At 44.5% G+C, this 25927-nt stretch overlaps 1 protein-coding gene across 21 annotated transcripts in view; it reads left to right on the top strand.

The window, feature by feature from the left end:
• Positions 1-10358: 10358 nt before the first annotated feature.
• Positions 10359-25927, top strand: part of MECOM (MDS1 and EVI1 complex locus) — a 582493-nt gene continuing 566924 nt past the window's right edge. For 20 of the 21 annotated variants that reach the window (XM_084990172.1, XM_084990166.1, XM_084990169.1 and 17 more), the window contains exon 1: positions 10359-10661. In XM_084990172.1, coding sequence (XP_084846298.1) covers positions 10625-10661 — 37 coding nt within the window. In that variant the 5' untranslated portion in view covers positions 10359-10624. The remainder of the gene's footprint in view (positions 10662-25927) is intronic. The other variant, XM_084990154.1, reaches the window with a different exon arrangement.

Here is a 25927-nt window from a genome sequence, read left to right as displayed (position 1 = left end):
TACAGCAGAAATTCGCAACATTGTAAATCAACTATACTCCAATAAAACTTTTAAAAATGAAAAAAAAAGAGGTAAAACAGATTCTTAACATTACTGGTGCATACCTCCTTTCCTGTTTCTCTTGAATTTTCCCCTATCTACAATGCCTTTGAAAGAAAGGGAAAAATTTGGAGTTTTATCTTGAAAATAACTAATGGATCTTGAAGATTCTGAGCAGAAGAATGGTATTTTCAGAACTGTGCTTTAGGAAGATTAGTGAGGCAGAGTGTGTAGGGTGGATGAGGAAAGGATGTTCCTAGAGCTAAGGAGCCCATAGTCCATGACTACATTATATGTAGTCATATAGGATGTGACTAATGACACAAGAGACACTAAGTTGCCCATTTAGTCTGATAGAGAAACCTGAATTATTATTGATTCTGTAGAGGTTTTGGACACAAATAATGTGAAAATCTCAGTATAGCATTAACTCAGCAGAACGAGATGCATCAAGAGTATTCTTTCGGCTTCTCTGCATTGGTGCTTCTGTAGCAGTTAGAAGTGAAGCTGTCTCCCAGAGCCCTTAATGACCCCAAATGTCCTGATGTGCTCAGTGTATCCTGTTTCAGAACTGGTTCAATGCCAGCTAGAAAGGTGAAAATCTGGATATGAGATGGATGGTAATATTTTTACCCAGAGACTATTACTTCTAAATGAGAATGAGCCTGGAACAATTTAAGAATTATTCTTCAGTTTCTCATGTTTTAAAACTTTTTCAAGAGTGTTTATTCAGTTGATCTGGAAAATTTTCTACTAAGTACAAGAGTATTGTATTTTCTGAAACATTTGAAATCCAAGTCCAGGATATTAGACTTCTAGTATATCTACATGAACCCTCCGAGCAGATGATTCAACAGATCAGTTGTTATGTTTTCTTCTGTATATGGTTGATTTTCTATACCAAAATTGTTGCTTTCCCAGTCTCAGAACTGTGGTATGCTTCCGTGTCTTAACCTTTGAAAATGGACTGCTTATAAAACATTTGCTAAGGGACATGCATCATCATTTAAAAAAAAAATAGACCTTTACTTCCATAGGTATGTTTCTGGGAAAAGTGAGTATAAATCAAATTTTTGTAAGTCAAATCATTTTTTAAATGTCCCATGGGAACTCATTATTTAATAAAATAGCATGGAGCAAATAATCACATTGTGATGTGGCTTTTCATAAAACAGGGCACACCTGTATCACACTCTGTCATGGCTATGGGAGTTCACTCTATAGCGGAGTTTGAGGGTAGCCAGGACTGCCTTGGACCCAAGTCAAGGGAATTAAGTTACTGAGTGCTGAGGATCTTGTTACAAGGCAGTCTCCTTTATAAGCTGTCTCAGCGTTGGTCCTATAGTTTGTGCTTTAAAAAGATATGGAAAATCTGCTATATCTATAAGTTTAAAAGTACATTAAGTAAATTAATGTGCTTTGATGATGTCCATATTTTCTCATGTCAACTATAATCATTTGTTTGAGTAAAGACTTTTAAGGTACTGCATGTGTAAATTTCACAGATCTTTTATTTCCTGGCAGGGATCTAGACTAAATCAATAGTTTCATGTATTGAAAGTTAGGGTAACAACGAGATTCATGAAAACCAAAACTTAAAAACACTAAATAGGAATTCCCATTGTGGCTCAGAGGGTGAAGAACCCAGCACAGTGTGAGAGAGGATGTGGATTCAATCCCGGGTAAGCCTGAATGGGTTAAGGATCCAGTGTTGCCACAAGCTGTGGCGTAGGTCCCAGATGCGGCTTGGATCCAGCATTGCTAAGGCTGTGGCTGTGGTATAGGCCCCTAGCCTGGGAACTTCCATATACTGCAGGTGCAGCCCTAAAAAGAGAGAGAGAAAAACCAAAAAAACCAAAAACCAAAACAAACTGAAACACTAAATAAACAAAATTTTTAAAAAGAGACAACACTTACTAATCCCATTAAAATCCACTCTCTCCTTGAATTATCTGTGTGGCTTCCATCTCAGGGAAAGATTATGGCAACATAGATACATTAGTTGTCTTTAAATGATGACTTTGTTTTGTTCAGAAAGACTTGGAATCAGAGGGCCAGAAGAGGAGCAGTGTTTCAGTGAGTCTATGGGATCCTCATTATGTGGCCTTGGTCCTGCTGTTTCAGGCTGTCTGAGAGATGGTCAGGACTCTGTTCATGTGGGATGAGCTGAGTATAACCCTAGTTCATATTGAAAGTAGGCACAAGTACACAAGAATCCCTTAAAAATATGTATTTAAGATTCAGCAATACACATTGGTGATCCTTCAAACTGCAATGTTAAAATCTAGTTTCACCAGCCAGTTGTATATACATCAAAAGCCTCAGGTTTCAGCTCTTTGAGGGGAGAGTCTGTCGAGCAAAGAAAAAATATCTCATTACACATGGGAATGGGAAGGGTAGTGTGCAAAACTCCTCCTGACCAACACACACACACACACACACACACACACACACACACACACACACACACACTCACACACTGTAAGTCTTATCATTATGCTGAATTACAAAATGTTAGAGAGCTTGGAGCTCTGAATAGCTCCATTTGTTAAATTTCTACTATGTAGCAAGTGCTAAATACAGCACTTTGTATACATTATCCTTAATATTTGCAATAATTCTGCAAGATATACATAATTATTCCTATCATGCACAGGAGAAAATGGGAACTCAGAGATATCCAGTAACTTGCCCAAGGTTACACAGCTGGTAAAATGTAGCACCGGGATACGAACCTCCAAGGTTTGTCTCCTAAGGTCTTTCAACACTAACTCACTCTCCCAGAGTTTATCTAATTTATAATGGACCTGAAATCTGGGCCATATTTTCCTAACATTGGCAATCATGGCTTCCAAACGAGTTCCAGGATCTTTGGTGTTGTTTGTCTTTTTTTGCAGATTTTGAAAAAAACCTCACTTAATTTTATTTTTCAAAATCTAGCTTTTAATTCTTAAAGGTCTCAACCCTCATCTATTGACCACTTAGAATGCTATTTCCAGGCTTCAGGACCAACTCTCTAAGTCCTAAAATTAGAATGTGCAGTTGTCACACAATCTCCTGAATTCATTCTATCCCAGATTAAGAACTCCTTCTCCAGAGAATTTTATAGAAGAGAAAACTAGGACTCAGGGATTTGTACAAAGACCTTTGAATTTGGCTGTGTTCTTGGTTCAGGGAATCAGGAGTGTGATGAGTTCAAGAACTTTCCAGAGAGAGAGAACAACATACTAAGTACCTAGTGATGTAAAGTATTGTGTTAACCTATGGGAAGGGGGTTGAGAGGTGAGAAAAAGAGGTAACAGTTTCTTCAGCTTTACAGTTCACAAAATATTTTGATACACAAATCCCATGGGGGAAAGGATTGACTTCATGCTGCAGTGAGAAAACAAAGCTTAGAGAATAAGCTTCTCTAAGCTTCTCCTTCAAGAAGTCTACAGCCAGAGTAGAAGGAAGACATGTAAAAAAGTAATCTATGGTAAGGAGGGAGAAATGTATGTCATAAGACTTGACAGCAAAATTCTGGAGGATGAGAGGGAAGTCGGGGGTGGGGGTGTGGGGGTTGCCAATCAGAGCAGGATCCAGGAAGTCCTTACTGGTGGCAGTCTGGGGCCAGAGGAGTGGTAGCTTTTAAGGGGATAGGTTCATTCACTCCACCCTCCCTCCCTGACCAAGGCAGAAAGCAAGATTTAAAATGAGACTATCAGAGTTCCCCGCTGAGGCATAGCAGAAATGAATCTGACTAGGAACCATGAGGTTTCGGTTAGATCCCCGGCCTGGCTCAGTGGGTTAAGGATCTGGCATTGCTGTGAGCTGTGGTGTAGGTCCCAGATGCAGCTTGGATCTGATGTTGTGGCATAGGCCGGCAGCTATAGCTCCAATTGTACGCCTAGCCTGGGAACCTCCTTATGCCATGGGTGTGGCGCTAAAAAGCAAAAAACAAACCAACAACAGCAACAAAAAAATAAATAAAATGAAATTATCATGGAGGTGTCATGATCCAAGACAGGAGAAAGAAAATCCCGCCAGGCACATTCTAGAGCGGTGCTTCTTCAAATTCAGCGTTCAAGCGAAGCACCTGTTAAAATGCTGGTTTTGATTTAGTCTGGGTTGGGACCTGAGATTCTGTGTTTTTAATAAAGTCCAGGTAATGCCTGATGTTGCAAGTCCGCGGGCCACAGAGGAGCACGCGCTTCACTTTGGAGCGTGTTAGAAATGCACACTACCTGGGTCTCATTCTCGACTCCTGAATCAGAATCTGCTTTTAAACGAGATCCCTGGGGGGGTGGGAGGGTGTCCCATGCACATTTAACTTTGAGAGACACTTTTTTTTTTCTGGGTTAGTCTTTGTTCAGTAGAACGGACCCAAGGAGGTCTAAACTTCTCTGGGCATCGCACACCAGCAATACAGTTTCTCTCCGGAGCTCCTGTGCCCACGGGCAGAGATTTGTGTCCCGTGAAGCTGCTCCTCCCTATCCTAAACCAGTAGCAACTCCAGGAGTTGATCGCCTCATAATCCTCCTTGCTGGGTTTCTTTCCACCCCGACTCACGCTTCCCCGGGGCGCTCCAGCTGTTTCCCACCCCCACGCCCCGGCGGCTACTGTGCACAGCTGGAGCCCTATGCAGCGGGCGCACCCAGAGCTGTGGCGGCTGGGGAAGCCAGGCGGGGGCGCCGCAGACTAAGGCTGTGCGGGACCAGGCCGTTCCAAGTCCCGAGAGGGAGGCGGGAGGGACGGGCGGGGGAGTGCGAGTTCCGCATCTGGTGCCAACCCGCGCGGCCCTGGCGCAGCCCCACATTCCCACACCGCGGGAGTGGCGGCTCGCTACCTGGGAGGCGGCGCGCATCACCCCAACCTGCGTTTCATAAACCCGTCGGGAAATAGTTTCCAGCCTCGAGGGCTAGTAATCAGCCCGACCTTCTCTAGCAAGAACTGCTGATTATAATCCCCGAGCTGGGCGAGGGCCTCGGGGGCCTAGATTTTAAGTCGACTATTTAATACCATTATCATTATTATTGAAAGTCAGCCACCACGCTCCCTCTTTTCTCTTACGTATACTTCTGAAGTTGGGGAGGGGGGTGAACGACCAGAGGGTGGGAGCAAGATTGTAAAATCTAACGATTTGCTAAGAAATCCGGGACCGAAAATGCAATTTACAAAACGGCGAGTTTTACAAGGTAAAGATGGTAACAGCAGAAAACGCTCGGCCGCCGAAGCTCCTCGGCGCGTGCTCGCACGAGCAGGCTGGTCCGGAGCGCGCCTCTTTCCAGCCGAGCCGCTAGGGCAACACCAGGATTTCGCAGGAAGAGGAGGCTGCCTGGGTGCTTTGACCTGGTGACTGCGCGCAGCGGAGAGGGGGCATTCCGCCACTCCACGCTTTCTGCTGCCGGGGGCGCCTCCTTCCCGCGAAGATCTCGGAACCCGAGCTAGTTTTGCGGCGGGCACAGCCACGCGCTCTCTCCTCTCCCGCGCTTGCAGAGCGCATTTCACCTAGAGCTTCATTTTCAGGGCAAAGCGCAGCGGACAGTGTCAGGTTAACACCTTCTTTCATCCACTGCATAGTGGATATGCGCGTTTCCCTCTGCGTGAGTTTATGAGTGTGCGTTTCTCTTAGAATGTCAGACTAACGGGACAGTCTTAACATTTATTAAAACCTACATGCTCTGTCTCGAGGCTTATCGGGTTTGTCCAAACTTTTGTGAGAGTGCGTGTGTATATGCGTGTATGTATGTATGTATGTGTGCGTGCATGTGTGCGCGCGCGCGCGCAGTCTCCACCCTCCTCTGCCTCCCCACCTCCGCCCGTGCAGGGCGAAGTAGTCCTATATAGCGATGATAAATATCCCTGTTGATCACTTGATTGATTACCTCCCTGAAAGGTCACGCGGGCTCGCAGTAATTTCCTTTTGCCTAAGGCTCCCTTTTCACTTTTACTCTGGCACGACAGCTCCGAGAACACGAGATCTTTATTTTTTATTTTAACCCCTAAATGCAACCCCTCCCGAAAACAATGCACACAAGAAAAATCGAATAAAATCAACTCGAGACCTTTTAGCTCACTCGCAGCCGCCCTCCCCATCTCACTCCTTTCTTTCTTCTGGTTCCCTCCCCCTCCTACTCCGGGCCCTCTCTCCCCAACTCAAATGTATTCTGGACACTATTTAATAGATGAGTGTCTTGCAAGTAAACTCAGGCGTCCCTTGGGTCTGCATTTCATGTCTGTGGCTCTCTCTCTTTCTCTCCTGTGGACTAAAAATTCGGATTTAAACCACTAGACAAGCTATTAATTTAGCTAGACTACCCAGGGTCCTGAACCCAATTAATTTCTAATAATTATAGCCCAAGGGGGCTAGATAGATCTCCCTGCCTCTTTCTTTTATTGCCACTCCACGCCACCGAGGTCAGCGTATAATAATAAAGTGTATATTTTGAAAGCGATCTCTAGAACAGTGAGTTATTGCAATGAATGAAAATTGTTTCCATTTTGGCTAATTGAGCTGGTGGCCGAAAGCTAGAGCTCTGAGACTAAATAAAGAGGACTGTTTCATTTCAACATGAAGAAACCCCTGCCTAGCTCTGGTCACCCAGTGAGAGTTTAATTTCTTAACAGCCAACCTGAAACCCAGCGTTGGGTAAACAGTATTAATAATTGCATTACAATGATTAAATTAATCTTGCTGGTAGCCAGGAGAATATAGGTTGCGATTGAATGGCAAGATGTAAAGTTCACTGCACAAAGACAATAGGCCAAGAAATACCTCCTTAAAGAATTCAAACTTTCTTCCAAAGATACTGTGGGGCTGGTTCAATTATAATGCGAGGAAAAGAAAATTTCCTGTTGAATGCAATGTCCTGAAAATCGGTTCTTTGCCATTTCTAGCATTAATTAAAGAAACAAAGTTGGAGAAGGGGTATGCTTGTCCTGTCCTCCTCTTCAATGACCCATCTTTCTTCCAACACCTCGAGATCCCTGCTTCTACTTAAAACAAAGAAAGAAAAAAAAATCCGAAAAGAAAAAAGTGACAGTAATAAAACAAGCAAATCCAAACAGCCCGTAAACTCATCGAATTTCCAAAGAAGTACTGCTTCCAGGATGCCCGCTTCCGTGGGAGGAAACGCGAGAGAACGTTGGACTCATGCTAAGGTCTCTTAAGGAAACGAATTTCAGGAGGAGAGGGAAAAGCGGGTGGTACGGGGGCGGGCAGCGAAGGCAACTCCGCCAACTTGTTGGAGGCCTCTTTTCTCTTGGGCCAGCGACAGCTTAGACGGGACTTCAGAGGATGTCGGGAACCCCAGGGGCTGCTGAACAGAGCCACCTGCTTGGGTCTCACCGCTGAGACTTGGGACAGGTGGAACTGACGGGGTCCAGGCACTTGGGAGTAGGGAACCCGCCGGGGTCCGTGCTCTGGGGCCGCGGCGCTGCACGCGGCGAGAGCGGTCCGCTGCGGTTGGGCGTTTGCTCCATCAGGTTAAACACACTTGAACTAGCAAGTTAGCTCCTTTATTAACACTCACTTAGGGCGGAAAGGAAATGATGAAAGAAAGAAAGGAAAGAAAGAAGAAAGAAAAAGGAACCCAGCTTTCGGGTTTGAAAAGAAAGTAATAATTTTGTGAATTCTTTTATTAAACAACAAATAGATTGATGCCTTGTCTTTTCACAGTGCCTTAGCCGGAGGGCACAGAGGAGTTTGTGTTTGTTATTTCAGCTAAAATAGGTTGGATTCGCTCGTGTCCCAAAAGCCTTGGAGAGACCAAGCAAAAGACCCGTTCGTTGAAGCGCCCGGGACTCCAGGGATTTTAAAACTCTGAAGGGGAGGGGGCTTCAGCCGCGCTTCTTCCTCCCCACCCCCTGCCCTTCTAGGAAACTTAAATACCGAGATCTTTAAAGTTGGGGCATCAGCTTTGATTTTCCTTAGTCTTCCATATCCCCACCACCACCATCTCCCCTCGCAGCCCCTGCCCCACCCCCTGGGCCGCCACGTGGTTTATATTTTCTCAGTAGAAACGACCACTGCAGCTTCACGCGTGGGTCTTGTATTGAATCTTAGGTTTGATTCCGTGGTTCCTTCATCTCCTAGAAAATTACTCTGCACTCCTCTTAACCTCCTCTCTGCAGTGGGACCCGGATATAGAACCCCTGGGGATGAGATGAAAGGAATCAAGTAGAAAAGTCTTAGGAAAGTCGGTAACACATTTTATTTATTTTTTAAACTCCCCGGAGTGAGATGAAGTGAAAAGTCCCAGGCAGAGCCTCCTCTTGTCCTGGATGTTCTTCGGTCCTCAGTGGACTCCACCTCCTCTCCTGGGGGGTCAAGAACCTTTAGGTTCCCATAGCTGGGAAGGGCTTGATCCTTGGCGCTGCCCATGTGTCCTTGGAGAAAGTGCCCAGAGATTCCCTTAAACTGATCTAAAGCAGCTCCTATGAACTTCTGGCCGGCCAGTCTAGTGTGTTTCTCCCTATAGATTTCATTCCCTTGGTGAGAGCTCTCAACCGCCATTTCTCTTTTTCCTCTGAGAACATTTACTGGTCAGAGGTATGCCTTCATTTAAACCAAGAGGAGTTAGTGAACTCACAATCACAGACCCTGGGCACATAAATTCAAATTGTTGAAGTGCCTGTGCTGTTGCACCCATCAAATGTATAAGCACACACCACTTGTACACACAGGGCAACAGAAATTGTAGAAGGATTGGGTCCCCCTCCCCCTTTTTCCCTCTTTAGTCCAGAGGTGATGATAGAGTTCTCTGGTGCCCATGTGTACCGGCACCAGAACCCTCTCTTTTAAAGTTGTTTTTACTCCTGCTCTGTGTAATTCCTTCCTTTGCTTTCCTCTGCCACCCCACTTCCCTTCCTCACAATTCAGCATTACACATCTGTCTCCCTTGGGACCTGTAGTTTGGTTCTCCAGGGACCTGTATCTTAGAGCCAAATGCCCCTGGAATTACACAGAGAAAGAGAAGTGGTGGGCATCCTTGCCAAGGTGAATCTTTTGAACTTTAATTTCCTGTAATAAAGATATTTGTGAGCCACTACTCTTTGGAATTGAACCTTGCTATTTGCTCACTCACATCCCCAGTCCTAGTTTTGACAATAAATGACAACAGGTTACAACTGGGGATTCTCAGTTATCTTCCTTATTCTTCTCTGCCTTTGCCAAATTCATGCCCAGGACCTGCTATTCTTTTCTCTCCTTTAACTTGAACATCAAGGATGTACTGTTGCAGCACAGAGACAAAAAGATTGTAATTTTCTTTTATGGTGTTTGGCAGGATTTGCAACAGATATTAATGGGGACATAAATAGCTCACAGAAGGTATTGAACAAAACTGTTTAATGCAAGGAGGTTGTACCAAGAGAAAATCCATAGTAGTTGGGATTGATTCATACCTTGAACACAGCTAGTTCCTTTTAAGAGGTCCCCATTTCTGCATGCCCACTTCATTGGTAAATCCTGTAATTAAAGCAAATTTCAACAATGTATTTTTTAAGAGGTAGGGGGAAATCCCTCCCACACCTCCTTCCTATAACCCGGGAGGTCGTGGGTTTAAGCGAGTGAGTGAAATGGCAGGCAGGCTGAACTGCTGCAGGAGGCTACTCCGCAGCGGTATGGGAGGCCGGAAGGTGACAGCCGACCTCAGAGAAGACAGGAGGTCTTGGTTGTCAAACGCCCAAGCCGTCTCGGACCTGGGAGCCAAAGGTCATTATCACTACTTGGTAGGAAAAGACCAACTGATATGTCCCAAGGATGGCAGAAAGAATTGGCATTATACCTAAAATCAAGAAAGAAACAGTTATTTATTCAGCTTTCAACTCTGAAAGCAGAAGCCGAAATAGCTTCAGCAGCAGTAGCAGCGGCAGCAGATTCCCGATGTTCAGGATGATTCTCACTTTCTCCTGGATCGTTCGCCCGAGGAGTCCGGTCCTTCTAGTTCTTTAGTGTGGGAAAGATTTTTAAAAGCCCTCTCCCCTCCCCCCACTTCTTGCTTTCCCCCAAGGACAGAATAGAAAATTTCCTTCAATTTATGGTGGGAAAAAATAATAGTAATGGTACAGGCTTATGGGTGATTCCAATACGAAATCAATCCTCTGCCCGAGTCTTCGCGTTCCTTTTTGGGGGAGGGGGGGGCTAGATGTCTGCTCCCTTCTGACTCCCTGAGCTCGCTCCCCGCCCCCCGTCGCCCTCCCCGTGGCTCCCTTTCTCCGCCTCCTCAGCGATTGCCATCTGACAAGATCTCCAAATCAAAGTGATAAATCGCTCCAAACTTTTTTTGGCGGCGCTGAGATGTTGGAGGGGCGTCTAGCGCGCATGTGCGAAGGTGTCCAAACTGACAATGCTGGAGAGATAGCGAGTGTGGATTGAGAGAAAGGGAGAGAGGGAGGGAGAGAGAGTGAAAGAGGGGAAGACAGAGAGTGAGTGTGTAAGTGTGTGTGTGTGTGTGCGTGTGTGTGTGTGTGTGTGTGAGAGAGAGAGAGAGAGAGAGAGAGAGAGAGAGAGACGAGAGGGAGGGAGCGAGAGAGCAAAAGAAGGAAAAGATCCAAGAAAAAAAAACCCCAACCACACACCAGCGGCTGCAGGACTGGGCACAGCATGAGATCCAAAGGCAGGGCAAGGAAACTGGCCACAAGTAGGTGCAATATCCCTTTTCTATTGGCTTTCCCCCTCTCTGCCATCTTGCATATCTGTCTCCAGCGCTCCGGGAGGGAGCGCGGGGCTTCCTCTCGTGTCGGGGCCCCGGGTGGAGGGCAGGCGCAGCGCAGACCCTGCAACCTGCCGGTCCCAGCCTCCACGCCCGGCCGCCCGCGCTCTGGCTCCTTGTTTGGGCGCCAGAGGAGCCGGGGCAGCCCTCAAGCCCGCAGCACTGACCAGCTGTGGCAACCCCGGGGTGGGGGTGGGGGTGGGGGCAGCAAAGACCTTGTGGGAGGGAGGAGAGAGCGCAAGAGCGAGCGGGAAGGGGTGGGGTGGGGGTGGGGGAGAGGAGATGCAAGAGTCTCCCCCTCCCCTCCTCTTCCCCCCAGGCGGAGGAGAGTTGCCTCTGGCCAACCAGCTAGTCCCGGGTGTGGGAGGGGGAGCAGCGGGGTGGGGGGGGGGGGCGGCGCGGGCTGGGGACTGGAGCCTTTTCGCGCCTCGGTTTGTGTTCGGGGTCTGGGGTGGGTGGCAGGCTCGGAGGGAGCCACAGTGGCGGCGGCGGCGGCGGCGGCGGCGGCGGGCAGCAGTGGTGGAGTTGGGAAAAGTTGCGAGGCGGCCGCTGGAAGTTGCGCGGGCTGGCGGGCTGCGCCGAGCGGCGGTTGCGGTAGTGGGCGCTGTGCGCTCGGCCGTGCTCTCTGGCGTGCGCGGCGCGGCGGGAGGGCTGGGGTGGGGAGTGGGGGAGACGAGGGTGGAGGCTGTAGTCGCTGTGTGTGTGTGTGTGTGTGTGTGTGTGTGTGTGTGTGTGTGTGTGTGTTTTGGGGGGGGGGGGCGGGCAGAGCAGAGCTACCGGCTCTGCAAAGCCGCGGGCAGGTGGGGAGAGAAGAGGCCCTGGGAGCGCCTGCTGAGCGGGGAGTAGAGGGCGCGTAGCCAGAGGCGACGGCGGCCGAGGAGAAGGGGGCCGAAACGGCGCGCTTCGGCCCTATAGTTTCAGGCTGGCTGGGCGCCGAGTGACCCGCAGGGGGCGGGCTGCGGGCTCCCTGGGCAGCCGAGAGGGTACGGCGAAGCCTGCCGACCTGCTTCTGGTTGCAGCCAGGGTCTCGAGTCACTAACCCTCCCCGGCGCCCCCTGCCTGCCGGCGTGGAGCGGCCTAGGTCACGCGGGACGAGGGCGATTGAGTTCGGGGCGGGGGTGGCGGGACTCCCATCCCCCACTTTGCTCGCTTCAATGTTGGGTAACTTCGCACTGCGATGTCCGCGGGGCCGGTACTGACGGGGAAGGCAAGAGTCTCAGCCCGGACTGTAGGCGACGGGACTGGGTTTGTCCAAATGCATCTACCTCGAATCTAAGGGTACTCAGAGGTGCCGAGACCCGGGGCAATCCTGAGCAGTCGGAAGCTCTCCTCCGCAAGGTGTCAGCATGCGGGCCTGGAGCAGCCTCAGAAAGGGACCGGCTGCCGTTTGTTCTCCTCCTCGCAGAAAACAGAACTCTCTAATTGTTTTGCTTTTGGACCAGAGAAAGGAGAGATGGGGTGGGTGGGATGCTTCTTCCCAGTGAACTCCCCAGTCTTCCGCACTCCTACATATTAAAACCAAGTATGCCTCACTCCTTCCAGCCTCTGGTGTCTCCGCCGCAGCCGCGCGGGAGGACAGCGGCACCTTGGCGGGCTTGGTTTCTTTGGCGGTGAGACTCCGAGGTCTAGCCCTGTGAGATGCTGTCATCGTAAGGCGTCTTTCCAGTGCTTCGCCCAGTCCTCACCCAAGCACTCCCTCACTCCCAAGTACTTTTCCTTTCACTCTGGCCTCAAGGATCAACCTGTATATAGTGCTCTTGGGTCATCAGTCCATTTATTTCTCTTTTGGATATTGTTCATTTCGCTTAGCTGAGACAGTGCCAAAGTGCGCCAGTGGTACTCCTGTTTTTCCTGTTTGCTTTTAAATGAGGCCGATGTCTTTATTTTCATTTGAGGAAGAATACATGTACATACGCTTGGAAGTCTGGGGGCTTCAATTCCAACTGACGATTAGGCGCGCGCGCGCGTGCGTGTGTGTGTGTGTGTGTGTGTGTTTGGGGGGTGGGGCGGGGGTCGGAGAGACAATTTCAAACTCTGCCTAAGTTGTGAAATGAAAGCCGAACGCTTTGCGCGCCTCATTGCCTGGTATCCGCTGAAGTGAAAGCAGAACACAAAACCCTTGGAATTTTCTTGAGCAACTTTCCCCAACTATTTTAATTGCTAAATTGTACGCTGTCGTATATTAAAATATTCCCGCACGCACAAAACACTCAATGTCCAGAAACCGAGCCTGGTTTCCGATCTGATGATAGTTCTTGTCATTCATCCAGTGGGAGACCCATTTATTTTGTCTCTAAGGATGCCACTGCGGCTTTGTGATAACTAGATACAAACTCTTACAAACTTTTCTTGCTAAGCCTCAGGTTCCCGCTCGCGCTGGTTCAGTTGTTGCCACCGCGGTAGCCTTTCTTAGGACCGCTGCTTTGTGCACTTCTTCAGTTACAATCTGGGTAATAAAGGAAATCATATTAAAACTCAGGATTTTTGTATTTTTAAAGCGCTATTTCCTCCCCCCGCCCCCTCCGCGTAGTGCGTGTTTCCTAGAGCAGGGCGGAGATAGTCCTTGACCCCTGCTGCGCAATCCGACGAAAACTTCGAGGCTGTGTCTGCACCGGTTTCTTTCTTTTTCTGGGTCAGGAAGAGGCAGTGTGACCAGCATAATTTAAAAAACAAGCCTACCTTTCCCGTTGCAAAAGTAAACATTGCAATGGAATCAAATAACTTAGAAACAGTTGTTTTTACCATTGATTGTTATTCTTTGTGTATCTTGTAAATTTCTTTGGTGGCCAAGTCCTGTCACGATCTTGGCTATGGTACAGGATTCCATGGACCCAAACCAGGGACTATAGCCCCTGAAAGTACCCGCTGAAGCTAAACTCAGAATGAATTCACAGCCTACTCCTCAACTTATAGGGCTTGTTATTTTATATAATAGTTAAACCCGATAAATTCGTTGCACATCATTTGGGAGGAATAAGTCATTTCATTTAAAAAAATAAAGAAGGGAAAACCAAGAAGATTGACATTTGTACTGTCTAAAGCCGTTGGCTTTTATTCTCACCTTTAAGAAAAGAAAACTAAAAGCCAAGCAGGCTCTGGCAGCGCCGTGAGGCGTCCCAGCCGTTTTCTTGGGCGGCTAGGATAGCACCTGGGCCGTGCCAGAAATGCCAATTGCAACTGTTTTTTTTTTTCCTGGTGATGGAGAAAAGTGAAGCTGGGTCTGCCCACCGAAACACCGAAGGAACACCCCCCCCCCCCCCCCACTTCCCTAAAGTGACACCCGGCAGGGTTTCAATCACGGCAATGAAGACAGGGTTTCAATCACAGCAATGAAGGAGTTGCAACGAATAACCCCCCTTAGCTACCGGGCCCCGCAGAAGTCTCGTAAAGACCCAGAAGGCGATACGATTAGCAAGACCCCTTCAAGGGAGGCACTTGTTACTTGTACACTTGATCTCTGTTTAAAAAGAGGCCCTGAAGTAGGTAAGGTAGATGACGACCATTCCTAAACTCCTCACCTTCGCGGCCCAATACCTAAGATAGCAAGGAAACCGCAAGCTTCAGCCTCCGCTGCCCGTGTGCCCATCTACTTGCGTTTTCTTTCATCCTTAATAAAAATCAAACAAACACAACACCCCAGATTTAAACACAGAGCTTTGTTTAAAGCACGTATTTTATTTGTTTATTTCAGATTGCTTTTGAGGAGGAGAAAAAAACAAACAAAACAAAACAAAAAAACAAAAAAAAGCCCAAAAAACTCTTGCCGGGCAGAGGCAGAGGCCCTTTTTAGGAAGGCGGTTTATTTGCCATTACTTGACCATTACCCTGGCTTAGGGCTTCTTTATTGCATTTGGCACTTGGAGCGCAGTCTTCCTGCTGCATTTCGATGTGTTTCGCTGAGAAAAAAAAAACACAAAACTGTGTTTAGGGGAAGGTTAATAATGCTTTTCATCCCCCCCCCCTACACTGTGGAAGGAGACAGTTCATTAGCTACAGAGGTAGGAAGGCTGGGGGAAAAAGGCTACTTTTTCAGGTTTTTATTTGTAGGGGCTGAGGAGTCGCATATCTGGGTGCCGGTGCATGTGCCAGTGTGTGTATAAGCATGCTTGAGTGTGTCTTTTGCGGGGTAGCCCAGCTTTCAGGCTTTCTGGGCCGAGGCCTCTCCTTACTACCCGGGAGAGGCCTCCTCCGCAGACAGACATTCAACACGTAGGACGCTTATCGAATAGAAATTAACGTGTCACTCACTCCACGACGTTTTTGCTTTCTCCTTTTAAAAAAAGTTAAAGGTAGTAATTCTGGAAGTAGTTTTTCTTTAAACATCTTGTCGTTTGGGAGTTTATTTCATTTTTTTCAAGTTGGGGCCAGGTTATTTGAGGCTGCAGGCAGTGGCCTGTGGCAGGAAGGCCATGGCTGGGGACTCCTGGCTCTGTCCTCCTGGGCAAGGAGAGAAAAGGAGGGCAAGAGAGCACCGACTTGTTGCCCTCGGCAGGCCTGGCTCAATCTCCTCTCTCCCCAAACCTCCTCCTGTTTGGAACCTGGCCTTGAAGCTGCGAAACTTGTCATCTTCTGGCCAATGGCTCTTACCCTTTTCCCAAGGTACACGGCGCCTGGCAGAGCCCTTTTCCTAAGCACTGGGGACACCCTCCCACCCCTCATTTCAAATGCAGCCGTGGTGAGGCTTGTGGGGTGGAGCCCAAGACAGAAGGCAGGCAGGCAGCAGCTCACCCAGGGCGGCCCCCAACCCCACACCTCCCTCCTCCAGCTGCTCAGCTTCTGGCTCCCAAGCTTAGGCCAGAAAGTGTCTCCCCTTTTCAACCTCAGAGGTGCTTCTTGCTGGCGCTTGGCGCTGCTTCTCTCAGAGCTGGGATTGCACTAACTGTGTACAACACATGCACACATTCGCCCTCACACACACACACCCAACTCAGAGGGGTTTAGGAACACTCAAGTCCGGCGCGCGCGGGGCGGGGGCACTCACTCTCTCATTCACTCTTCCTAGCAGGGCAGGCCCCTTCCTAGCCCCGGTGGGACAGGGGAGAGAGGCGGTAGGGCAAGAGGAGAGGATACCAGGCACATTTTTTTAGAGGGGTGGTTAACCCTTCCTGGGCTGGAAGCTGAGACTCTAGACTTTCTACAATGATGAGTGATATCTGCTTTTCTTTTGGGCTGGGCAGCCCAATGTGAATCATTAGTTCCCTCCCCACTCTGTTTGCCACAGTCCTCTTTCTAAAATTAGATTTTCCCCTTCCCACTCTTCTGTCCTCTGAGTTTACCAGGGAATTCTCAAGGAAATTGGCTGGGTAATAGAACAAGTGTGAGGAAGAGGATAAAAAAGAGGCAAACAAATGGAACAAAACAAGAGAGGGAAGAAAGGAGGAGAGAAGCAGTGTTTCTTCTTCCAGATCCCTCTTTTGCACACAGAGGGGTATTACTTTTTTTTTTCCCCTAGTAAATGAAAAAAAAGTGTAATCCTTGTTAATTACCTTTGCTTACATGCCATACAAGAAACTTCAGAGAGGTTTCTACATAAGGAAGAAACTGTTTACAAAACTCTTTCAAAAGTGTGACATATTGCTCTAGTTCAGCACTAAAAAGCTAAACACACTTACCCTCCTTTGAAGTGCCCTGGCGAGGGCAGCTTATTTGAGTGTGGTTCAGATATTGCTGTGGGTATAACTAATGGCCTCTACCTATTTAGCTCAAGTGGGAGGAGAGAAGGGCCTGAATTCCTTGTCCAATGGGTCCCTCTGGAGACTGGGTTCTGGCTCCTGGCCAGTTCTGTACAATGTCAACATTGAATATTTGAATTCCCAGACTCTATTTAACAAGTTTCTAAATAAATAAACTCATTGTGTGTCTGTGTTTAAAATTATTTCACCTCTTTCACAAAAGCTACAGCATCTTATTACATTGGCTTTGCAAATTGATTTTTTTAAAAAAATAAACAAACAAACAGCTAAAGGCATTTTAATAGGCAGACCTTCACAGTATGTGTGTTTCGCAAAGACATTCTATTCTGTGTGGTTGGATAGGTGCTATTTAGAGGCATTTTGGGCTGTTCTGTGTGATGTGGCAGTGAATTGTACTAAAAAGCCAAGCTAAGTTCAGAAAGTCAGTGCACTATTAATCACATCTAAAGGGAGGCCTGACTGTGTAACTGTCCTGTCTTTAGATATTTGATAATTTTTCCTGCTGGGTCCTACAGGACCCAGAGCTTCACTGATGTGTCCTGAATGGATATCTGTAGGCTCCCCTAGTCCATAAGTATTGGTAGGTATGGAAATCTGCCCAGATGGAGTCTTGTTTCTGGACATTTTTTCTTTAACCATGTCTGTCTTTTAAGTTGGGAAGGTTAGATACACAGATGTTATCTTTACATTTCAGTATGATTTTGAAATGGACCACATGAATCCTACGTTTTTACTAATCTCTCAGCATTTGAATGTCCACAGCATTTTAATGAAGATGCAAACATATTTGCTCTAAGAGGTACACACTTAATTAAAAAACAAGGCAAGTTCTAGTCCTCTTGAAAGTGTGGACCCCATCTGGAGTTGTTAGGAAAGAAAGTGGAATTCACTCTAATTTATGTGTATAAAGGACAACATTATTAAAAAAAAAATGGGATTTGAAAGGGCACATAGCAAAACCTTTAACATTTAGCTGGTAACACGGAGAGCTCAAAGCCAAGAAAAAAAATACCACCAAACTGTGCAAACCCTAAAATAGATTACAATGACCTCAGCCATTTTCATTTTCAAAAATAATAGGCATGATTAAAATGGGGGGAGTGTTTTACTTGGAACCATACTCTTCTGCATTATTATAAAAGCTGTTTTGTGGTTAAAGGACTGTTTCATTATAGAAAAAAAGTGAATTTTTAATCAAATTCCTGACTTTTCATTCTTGAATTACTTCTTATTTTGATTTTAGTTATTATTCTTATTCATTAGCAAACATGCTGTTTTTGGCTTGTATATTCAGCCAAATCCTTGACTACTAACTTTCAAAACAATTCTAAGGGAAATTTTTATTTAGAGAAGAAGAGATTTTTATTAATTCCTGTAGTAACACCTGCCTAGGGATCACTGCCTATGTAACAGGAGGGTCCACAGCTTTCTTAACTTTGTTCAAGAACCTGCTTCAAGGAATCAATTGTGGATGTTAAGGTGGTTCAAATTATGAAAGTCTTTATAGCTGTGTAGCACTTGGTGGGCTTTGGTGACAGACAGGCTTAACAACACAAATATTGATGAGCAGGAACCAGCCACATTTCCTGCTCAAGAACATTACAAACATGTTCATCAGAGTTTCAATCTGGGTGTGGTCCCTGCCTGAATAGCCAGGTCACCTTCAAGCTATGGAATGCCAGTTAGCTCCTATATCTTTCCTTGTAAAGTAATAGTAATCAGACCACTCTTCTTAGGCTGCTGTAAGGGTTAAATGGAGTAAATGTATACAGAGGACCTCAGTCACAAGGGATCACTCAAAAAATCTGTCTCTTCCCTTCTGATAGATCAGTTACATTTTCTGAAGAGGAGGTTTTTGGATATCCTCCCCTCCTCCCCGTTTGTTTTTATCCAGTCTCATTTTTAGAAGTATTTGCATGTATATAGTAAGCATTTTGTATGTCTCCTCATAAATTATGCTCTCAGGATAAATGGAAGTTATATTTAAAATTTGGGCACCTCAAAACTGTCTATACCAAGCCAAACTAGGCAGAACATTTATTCTGAAAACTTGAGAATCTTCTTTTGCCCTATTTTGAGGGAGAGTAAGGACACTGCATGAATAAAATGACTGTGATTTCAGCTTTTCTCCAGAGGTGTTGGCATGGTATGCATACAGCCTAAATTTAGTTGTGCATACCCTCCAGTTGTCATGATACCTTACGTCCTGAAGTTTTACTTTTGCCTTTTTTTGGCCAGCGTGATATGGAGTTCCTGGGCCAGGGATCAGATCTGAGCCACACTTGCGACCTATGCAGCTGTGGCAATGCTGGATCCTTAATGCACTGTGCTGGGCTGGGGACTGAACCTGTGTCTCAGTGCTTCCAAGATGCTGATCCTGTTGTGCCACAGCAGGAACTCCTGGAAATTTTACTTTTATGGGAAGGAGTTTTGTAAGTCATTTTACTCTAGCCGAGTTGCTTTTCTGTACATGAGGGGATTGGAATAGAGCAGAGCTTGTAAACTCAAATGCCTACAGGAATTGGCAGGTACAACAAATGAGTGAGACAAGGGGAGTATGAGCACTAAGGTCTCTTATTTTTATTAAAATTTGACGCCCAGCTTTTGTACTCCAGAATAAGAGGCAGTAGTGGGGACTGTAGCAAGCTGGGAGTTCAGGCCTTCTATAAAGGTAGAAGCTGTTAGTTCCAGCTCACTGCTGCCATTTGGGAAACAGGGTCCAATGCTGCTGGCTTTTCCTTTTTTTTTTTTTTAAATTTATTTATTTATTGGCCACACCTGTGGCATGTGGAAGTTCTTGGGCCAGGGATCGACCCTGAGTCCTAGCAATAACCTGAGCCACTGCAGTGACAACTTTGGATCTTTTCACTTTTAGGCCACCAGGGAACTCCCTAAGTCTTCCAGTTTTTAAAAGAATCCACATATTCAGATTGTTCTTTGAATTTTCTCTACTTTAAAATGTTGACTCTATTTAAACAATAATCAACATTCTGCAGGCCCAACCAAACACATCTGTCTGTCATGTATAGTTCATGGACCCTGGTTTTGCCATGTCTGGATTCTGATAATTTCCAAAGGTCCTTAAAATTTCCAACATTTTCTGCTCTCCACAAGGCTTCCTGAATATTACCTTGTATTTTTAAGATCTGTATCTTCCTCCTCCACCCCAAAGTTAATGTGTGTACGTGTGTGTTTTGATAGGTGGAAGTACTTATCACAGAATCTGATATCTGGCCATTTATCTGGAAAAAAAGTCTTTCACGGCCATGTTGTGTCTTTCTTTCCCTGCATGCTGCTTCATCATTAATTGGCTTAAGAAAATAAACCGAAACATTCACTCCCCACTTCATAGCCACTGGCCGCCATTCTTCCTTATTTCTCACTCAGCCCAACTCTTTGATTTGTGGACTAGAGGTTGGGCAGTAAATCATTAGGAGACAGTTTTCTGAGGTTTTCCACAGTGGGAGAAGAAGTCTTTTGGCTACTGTGGGTGTAACAGAGGAAGACTTCACCCTTGCCCCCTAGGAAGGTCCAGATGTCCTGTCCTGTACATCCGTAAATGAAGAACCCAGCTGATTTTTAAGACATAAACCTAAGATGGAGAAATTAGTTTTTAAGGGATGGCCATATTATTTGACCAGATTGGTTCTCCTGGCAGGAAAGTTATATATATGTTCAGGGAACATCTGAAAATAAACATACATTATTCTGTTTATTGCCACGATTTATATTTATAGCAGAAGTGCTGGGTAAGTAACAGGTAAAATTAAATCTTGGGGACTAAAAGGGCATACTTTGGTGATGGAATACCGTCACAACAGATTCTCCCAGTAAAGTTTGGACTAAGAACTCTTAATGTCTAAATCAGTACTATAGTCAAAGGACTGGTCAATAAATTCTTGTTGCTTTCAGTTAACGTTGGAAAAATCATCAGATAAAGCAATGCTTATAGAATAGTAAAGGACTACACTTATAAACAAGATCAGTGGGTTTTGAGATATCTAGCTCCCAGTTTTTACACCTGACACTGAAACCCAGATTTTTTTTTTTTAGTCTGGCCTTTGAGGACCTCTCACTCTTGAGTCAGATGGGGATTCTGAGCTGAGGTTCTGAGTTAGGTTGACCTGGGTTCAAATCCGGACTCCACCATTTGCTAGCTGGGTAAAATGAAGGCAAGTCACTTGATCTTTCTGTGCCACAGTTTCCTTAATTATAGACTAAAGATACTTACTTCATGTAAGTATTTGAGGAACTAATGCATTGAAAACACCTTACCTATAGTTAGAGCTCAATTTTATAACATTTTCAGGCTTATTGTTTCCCTATCCAAGTTAGTCCCTTCATCCTGACTTGTTTAATCATTCTGATTCTCTCGCTCTCTTGTCAGCCTAGCTTGTGTTTCCATCTTTCAATCTTTGGCCACAATGTTGCCATAGTCTATAAACCTACCCATACTGTACTTTGACCATCTGCATCTAAGTCCTCCTTTAAGATTTAATTTAAACCCTTCCTTCTTCAGGAGGTTCATCCCCATCACTCCTGGAGACATGATTTCTCTAAGTGTTTTCATTACAATAGTATAGAATTATTGCTATTATTATTTGTTTTTCTAGGGCCGCACCTGAGGCATATGGAGGTTTCCAGGCTAGGGGTCGAATGGGAGCTGTAGCTGCCGGCCTACACCACAGCCACAGCAATGTAGCATCTGAGCCGAGTCTGTGACCTACACCACAGCTCACAGCAATGCCGGATCCTTAACCCGCTGAGCAAGGCCAGGGATTGAACTTGCAACCTCATGGTTACTGGTTGAATTTGTTTCTGCTGAGACACAATGGGAACTCTGGAAGTATTTTTACTTAGCATCGTTTGGACATTTTGTTATAAATTCCTTGTCTTCACTAAATGTATCTTATTTTTCTATCTAAACTGTAAAACTTCTGGGTGGGGGGGGGTCCATTTTTCTTCTGTACAGTGCCTGGTTCTATGCTTTGCATATGGTAGATATCAGTATGATTAGGTGATGGTGGTTAGCAATGGGCTTTGGTGGATTATGTGAACCCCTTCAATTTCTTTGCCTGTAAAACCTGCATAGTCAGGTAATGTCAGCCCTAGAACTCTGGGATATCTGACACTTTAATTGCATACTAAATCCACAATTGGCCTATTTTGACAGTGATAAACCACCTGGAAAGCACATTTGGAAAGTAGAGTATTATTTCTAATTTTCACCAATAATGCTCCTCATTTTGCCAGTGCAGGTATAACCCATGGCTCCTCACTTAAGTTATAAATTGTTATTGATCTGCACTTGATCTTAAGGTTTATGGAAACTGTGTACTGGACCTGATTCTGGAAATTATCAGTGGAACTGAGGTAGAGATAGTGAAATAGTTTGTGGGTTCATATAACTCAGGAATTTAGGGGTAGTCAGCTTCACGTAGGTCATCAGAAGCCAAGTTGTTACATAAATTCGAACTCTAATTTAGGCAGTACTAATATTTAGCATAGCAACAAGAATTTCGCTATTTTAATGTACATTTATAATGAAAGGGTCTTTTAATTTAAAGCGACAAAGTGATGTTACATTAAATCTTATTTAACTGATCAAATTAATCCCACCCATCCAATGAGGCCTCCTTAATTCAAATGCAGCTACATGTCTTCCTCCCCCTGAATCCCCACACTCAACTCTACCACCTACCATTTCACAAATCTGTCATCTCTATGGAGAAAACAGGGCTATTTATGCTTTGGACAACTGTCCTCAAGCCTGAAAGATTGCAGGGTTTCAGTTCCTGTTAAAAGTTCTTTCCTCTAAGACCAGTCTGGTAAGACTTTATTTTTTTTTTTCCTTTTATGGCTGAACCCAAGGCATATGGAAGTTCCTGGGCCAGGAACTGAATCTGAGCAGCAGCTGCGGCAACATGGGATCCTTTAACTCACTGCATTGGGCTGGGGATCAAACCTACACCTCTGCAGCAGCCAGAGCCTCTGCAGTCAGATTCTTAACCCACTGTGTCACAGCAGGAACTCCTGGTGTGATCTTTTTATCTTGCTCTTAGAACTGCTTTTAAAGCATTGGGACCCTTTTAAATGAGGGCAGAAATTAAGAATCATGATTTTATACTTTGGGACTGATAATAGACTTTACCTTTGGCAGGAACTATGAAATTAAGGAGTAATAAGATGTTTCATGATAAAATGATAATAAAAATGGAGGAATGGAGCACCTATCTTGGTTTCTGGTCAGGTCATGATTTGTGACCTTGTTTGGGTCTCAGAAACCTGATAAAATGTATGACATCTCCAGAAAATGAAAATATGCATAAAAGTTAAAAAAATCTTATTAAAGTATAATTGATTTACAATGTTGTGTTACATAAAAATTTTCATATAATTTCAGCTGTTCATAGACTTCTAAATTCTAGCTATAGATAAGCGTTCATGCATGTGAACCAGACTTTTTTACCCTAGTATGTTTGTTATATTATGTCATAAAGTCTTTAGCAATACTTTCATTATCTTAGAAATTGTTTTTTTCTGATTACATTTTATTCTTGTTCTATTAATTTAAACATGGCAAGAATAACCACATAGAAAACAAAAGTTCTTTGTAGTCCACCCTCTTTTGTCACACTGCCTGCAGATGACTACTATCCATCATCCATCGTTTAGTGTAAAATTCTGCAGTTCCCCCCTGCCCCACGCATCTATTAGCACATACATCTTTATAAATGTATAACCTTTTACAGCAACTTGCTTTTTCTTTTTTACAGCTTAATAATTTACCTTGGACCCTTCCTCTGTCAGTATGTATCAATCTTACCCATTCTTTTAAATGCAGCAGATCTTCCACTGTTCGAATGTGACATATTTTACTGAACCAGTCTCCTATGGATGACATTTGGGTAGTTTCCAGTTTTCAGAACAGGACAGAGAAGGTTCCCAAACCAGGACTCTAAGGGAAAATGAAAGTGAAGTGTACAATTAAAGGAAGCTCACGGTTCAGGGTGAAGTGTGTGGGCCTCTGAGCCTCAGACACAGTGGGGCTTTGGGAAGGTCATGGAGGGTTTCCTCAGCCCATTAGGACAGATCAGATTTCCAAGCATCTTTACCCCCTGGAGGTCCAAGAGCTTGGAGCTAAGGTACATCTTTGTAAGATCCTCTGTGATACATCAGTGATATTTCAAGCTTCTTGGATTGTTCTGGACACGATATTTATACCCCATTCCATTTTTTCCTGCTGCTCAGAACAGGCTGTAGCTGAAATAAATTCATACACCTCTCACTGGATAAGGACAAGTAAGTGTCAGGGTTTTAAATCTCAAATTTTTGTTTTTAAATTGTGATTTCTTTGTTTGCATGGACTTTTTTTTTAAATCACACTGCCCTATCTCATATATACAGCTTAAGCCAACTGATGTGACTACATAAACACAGAAGGTTATCTGAAGCCAATCAAAAAATTTTTTGATGTTTTTAAAAATTACCCACAATAATTTCTAACCTATGATTGGAAAGCACATTTTTATAGGAAAATGTTTTTCACTGGGTAACCAGGCTCTGGGAAAACTTTTATAATGGAAACTATCTCTTATTTTTAACTGTAGCATCAAAAATATGACAGTATAATGTTACGCACTAAAGCCCATCAAATGCAAAATTCCAGTTTTTGATTATAAGTTATAAACCAGGATAGAGAGACTTCTGAAAAGTGGTTTTCTTTGGCAATGATATTGTTGATTAAATGTAAAAAAATTCAGAAAAAATTAGTTTAGCCTATTGCTTTACACAGAAGTTTACAAAAAGGGAATAGCTGGGTTTTGGTTCTAGTGGGAACAACTTTGCTTATTAAAGCTTATTGGATTATATTAGATTAAAACACACTAGACATTTTAGATTGGATTTGAAAAGGTGCCATTCGAGAAATCAAAATTTAGTCATATAAATCTTTTTAAGAATTAATTTAGTTTGCAATTTTAATTCCTTAGAGTAAATTCAGATTTTTTTCATGGATGCATAAAAAGTTGTTCCATGGGGCATTACTCTTGTTAACATTTTCAAAGCATATTTTAAATGAGATCAATCAAATTGAGTCAATAAATAGTTATTGAGTGCCTAGTGTATATAAAGCCCGATGAACAAAATCCTAGAAACATTTACTTAAAAAATTTTTTTTATATATAATGATTTTTTTTTTCATTATAGCTGATTGATTTACAGTGTTCTGTCAATTTTCTACTGTATAGCATGGTATCCCAGTTACACATACATGTGTAGTTTCTTTTTTCTCACATTCTCATGCTATATCATAAGTGACTAGATATAGTTCCCCGTGCTACACAGCAGGGAAACCCTCACTTTTCTGAAAATGTTGAACATCAACATTTGACAGACATACACATACCCCCAACAATGCTTTATTAACTGAGACAAAGATCACTATGTCCCTATTGCTGGTTATCTATGACTACATTGTGGTTTCATTAGCCTGGAATACTGAATCCCATACCTGTCTTTTCTCCTCATATGTTGTTAACGTGGTGAAGCCATACACCCAATAACCTGCAGTGCCATTCCAATCATTGGGGGTCTTCCATTTGGAAATAATACTATGCTTCATTTCTCTTAATACCTGTCAGATGTGGAGGTCAATGCTTGCCTCACTAAATTACTTATGTGTTAATGCTGATATGGTTTTCATTCAAGATACTTGAAAATAAAACCAAGCCCTTATAAATACTTGCTGTTGGTGACTATCACCTATCTATTCATTCAACAACTGTTTTTCAAGTACCTGTAACTCTAGGTTAAGGGAAGATGGCAGCACACACACACACACACACACACAGAGCCGCTGTCCACATGGAGCTCCCATTCTAGGGGAAATAAATGTGTATGTTCACATACTTCCAGAAATGGACTTGTGGTATCAGAAAGATAGGGTAACTTACAGAGAGCACCCAGGGGACTTACTTTGTTTTGTTTTTGTTTTTTAAAAAATTAAAAAAAAATTTTGTTCTTTTTATGTCCACTCCCATGGCAAATGGAGGTTCCCAGGCTAGGGGTCAAATCGGCTTTAGCAGCTGGCCCACATTGCAGCCATAGCAACTCAGGATCTGAGCTGCCTCTGCGACCTATGCCACAGCTCATGACAACTCCGGATCCTTAACCCACTGAGTGAAGCCAGGGATCGAACCTGTGTCCTCATGGATGCTAGTCAGATTTGTTTCCACTGAGCCACAATGGGAACTCCAAAAATTAAAAAAATCTTATTGGGGTATAGTTGATTTATAATGTTGTATTAGTGTCATGTTTGCAGTAAAGCGGATCAGTTATACACATACATATATCCACCCCCCCCAATAGGTTATTACAGGACATCAAGTAAACTTCCCTGCACTATTTTGTACATAGTAGTGTGTATATTTAATCCTGTCCTCCCAATTTATTCCTCCTTCCCCGCCCCTCCTCAGTGTCCCCTTAGGTAATCCTAATCAG

The sequence above is a fragment of the Sus scrofa genome, chromosome 13, assembly GCF_054392235.1.
Source record: "Sus scrofa isolate SSC_HxYL_T2T_F1_AM1 chromosome 13, Sscrofa_HxYL_maternal_Yorkshire_Landrace_v2.0, whole genome shotgun sequence".
NCBI classification, from domain to species: domain Eukaryota; kingdom Metazoa; phylum Chordata; class Mammalia; order Artiodactyla; family Suidae; genus Sus; species Sus scrofa.
The sequence above is the reverse complement of the archived record's forward strand: the minus strand, read 5'-3'. Positions and strand labels throughout refer to the sequence as shown.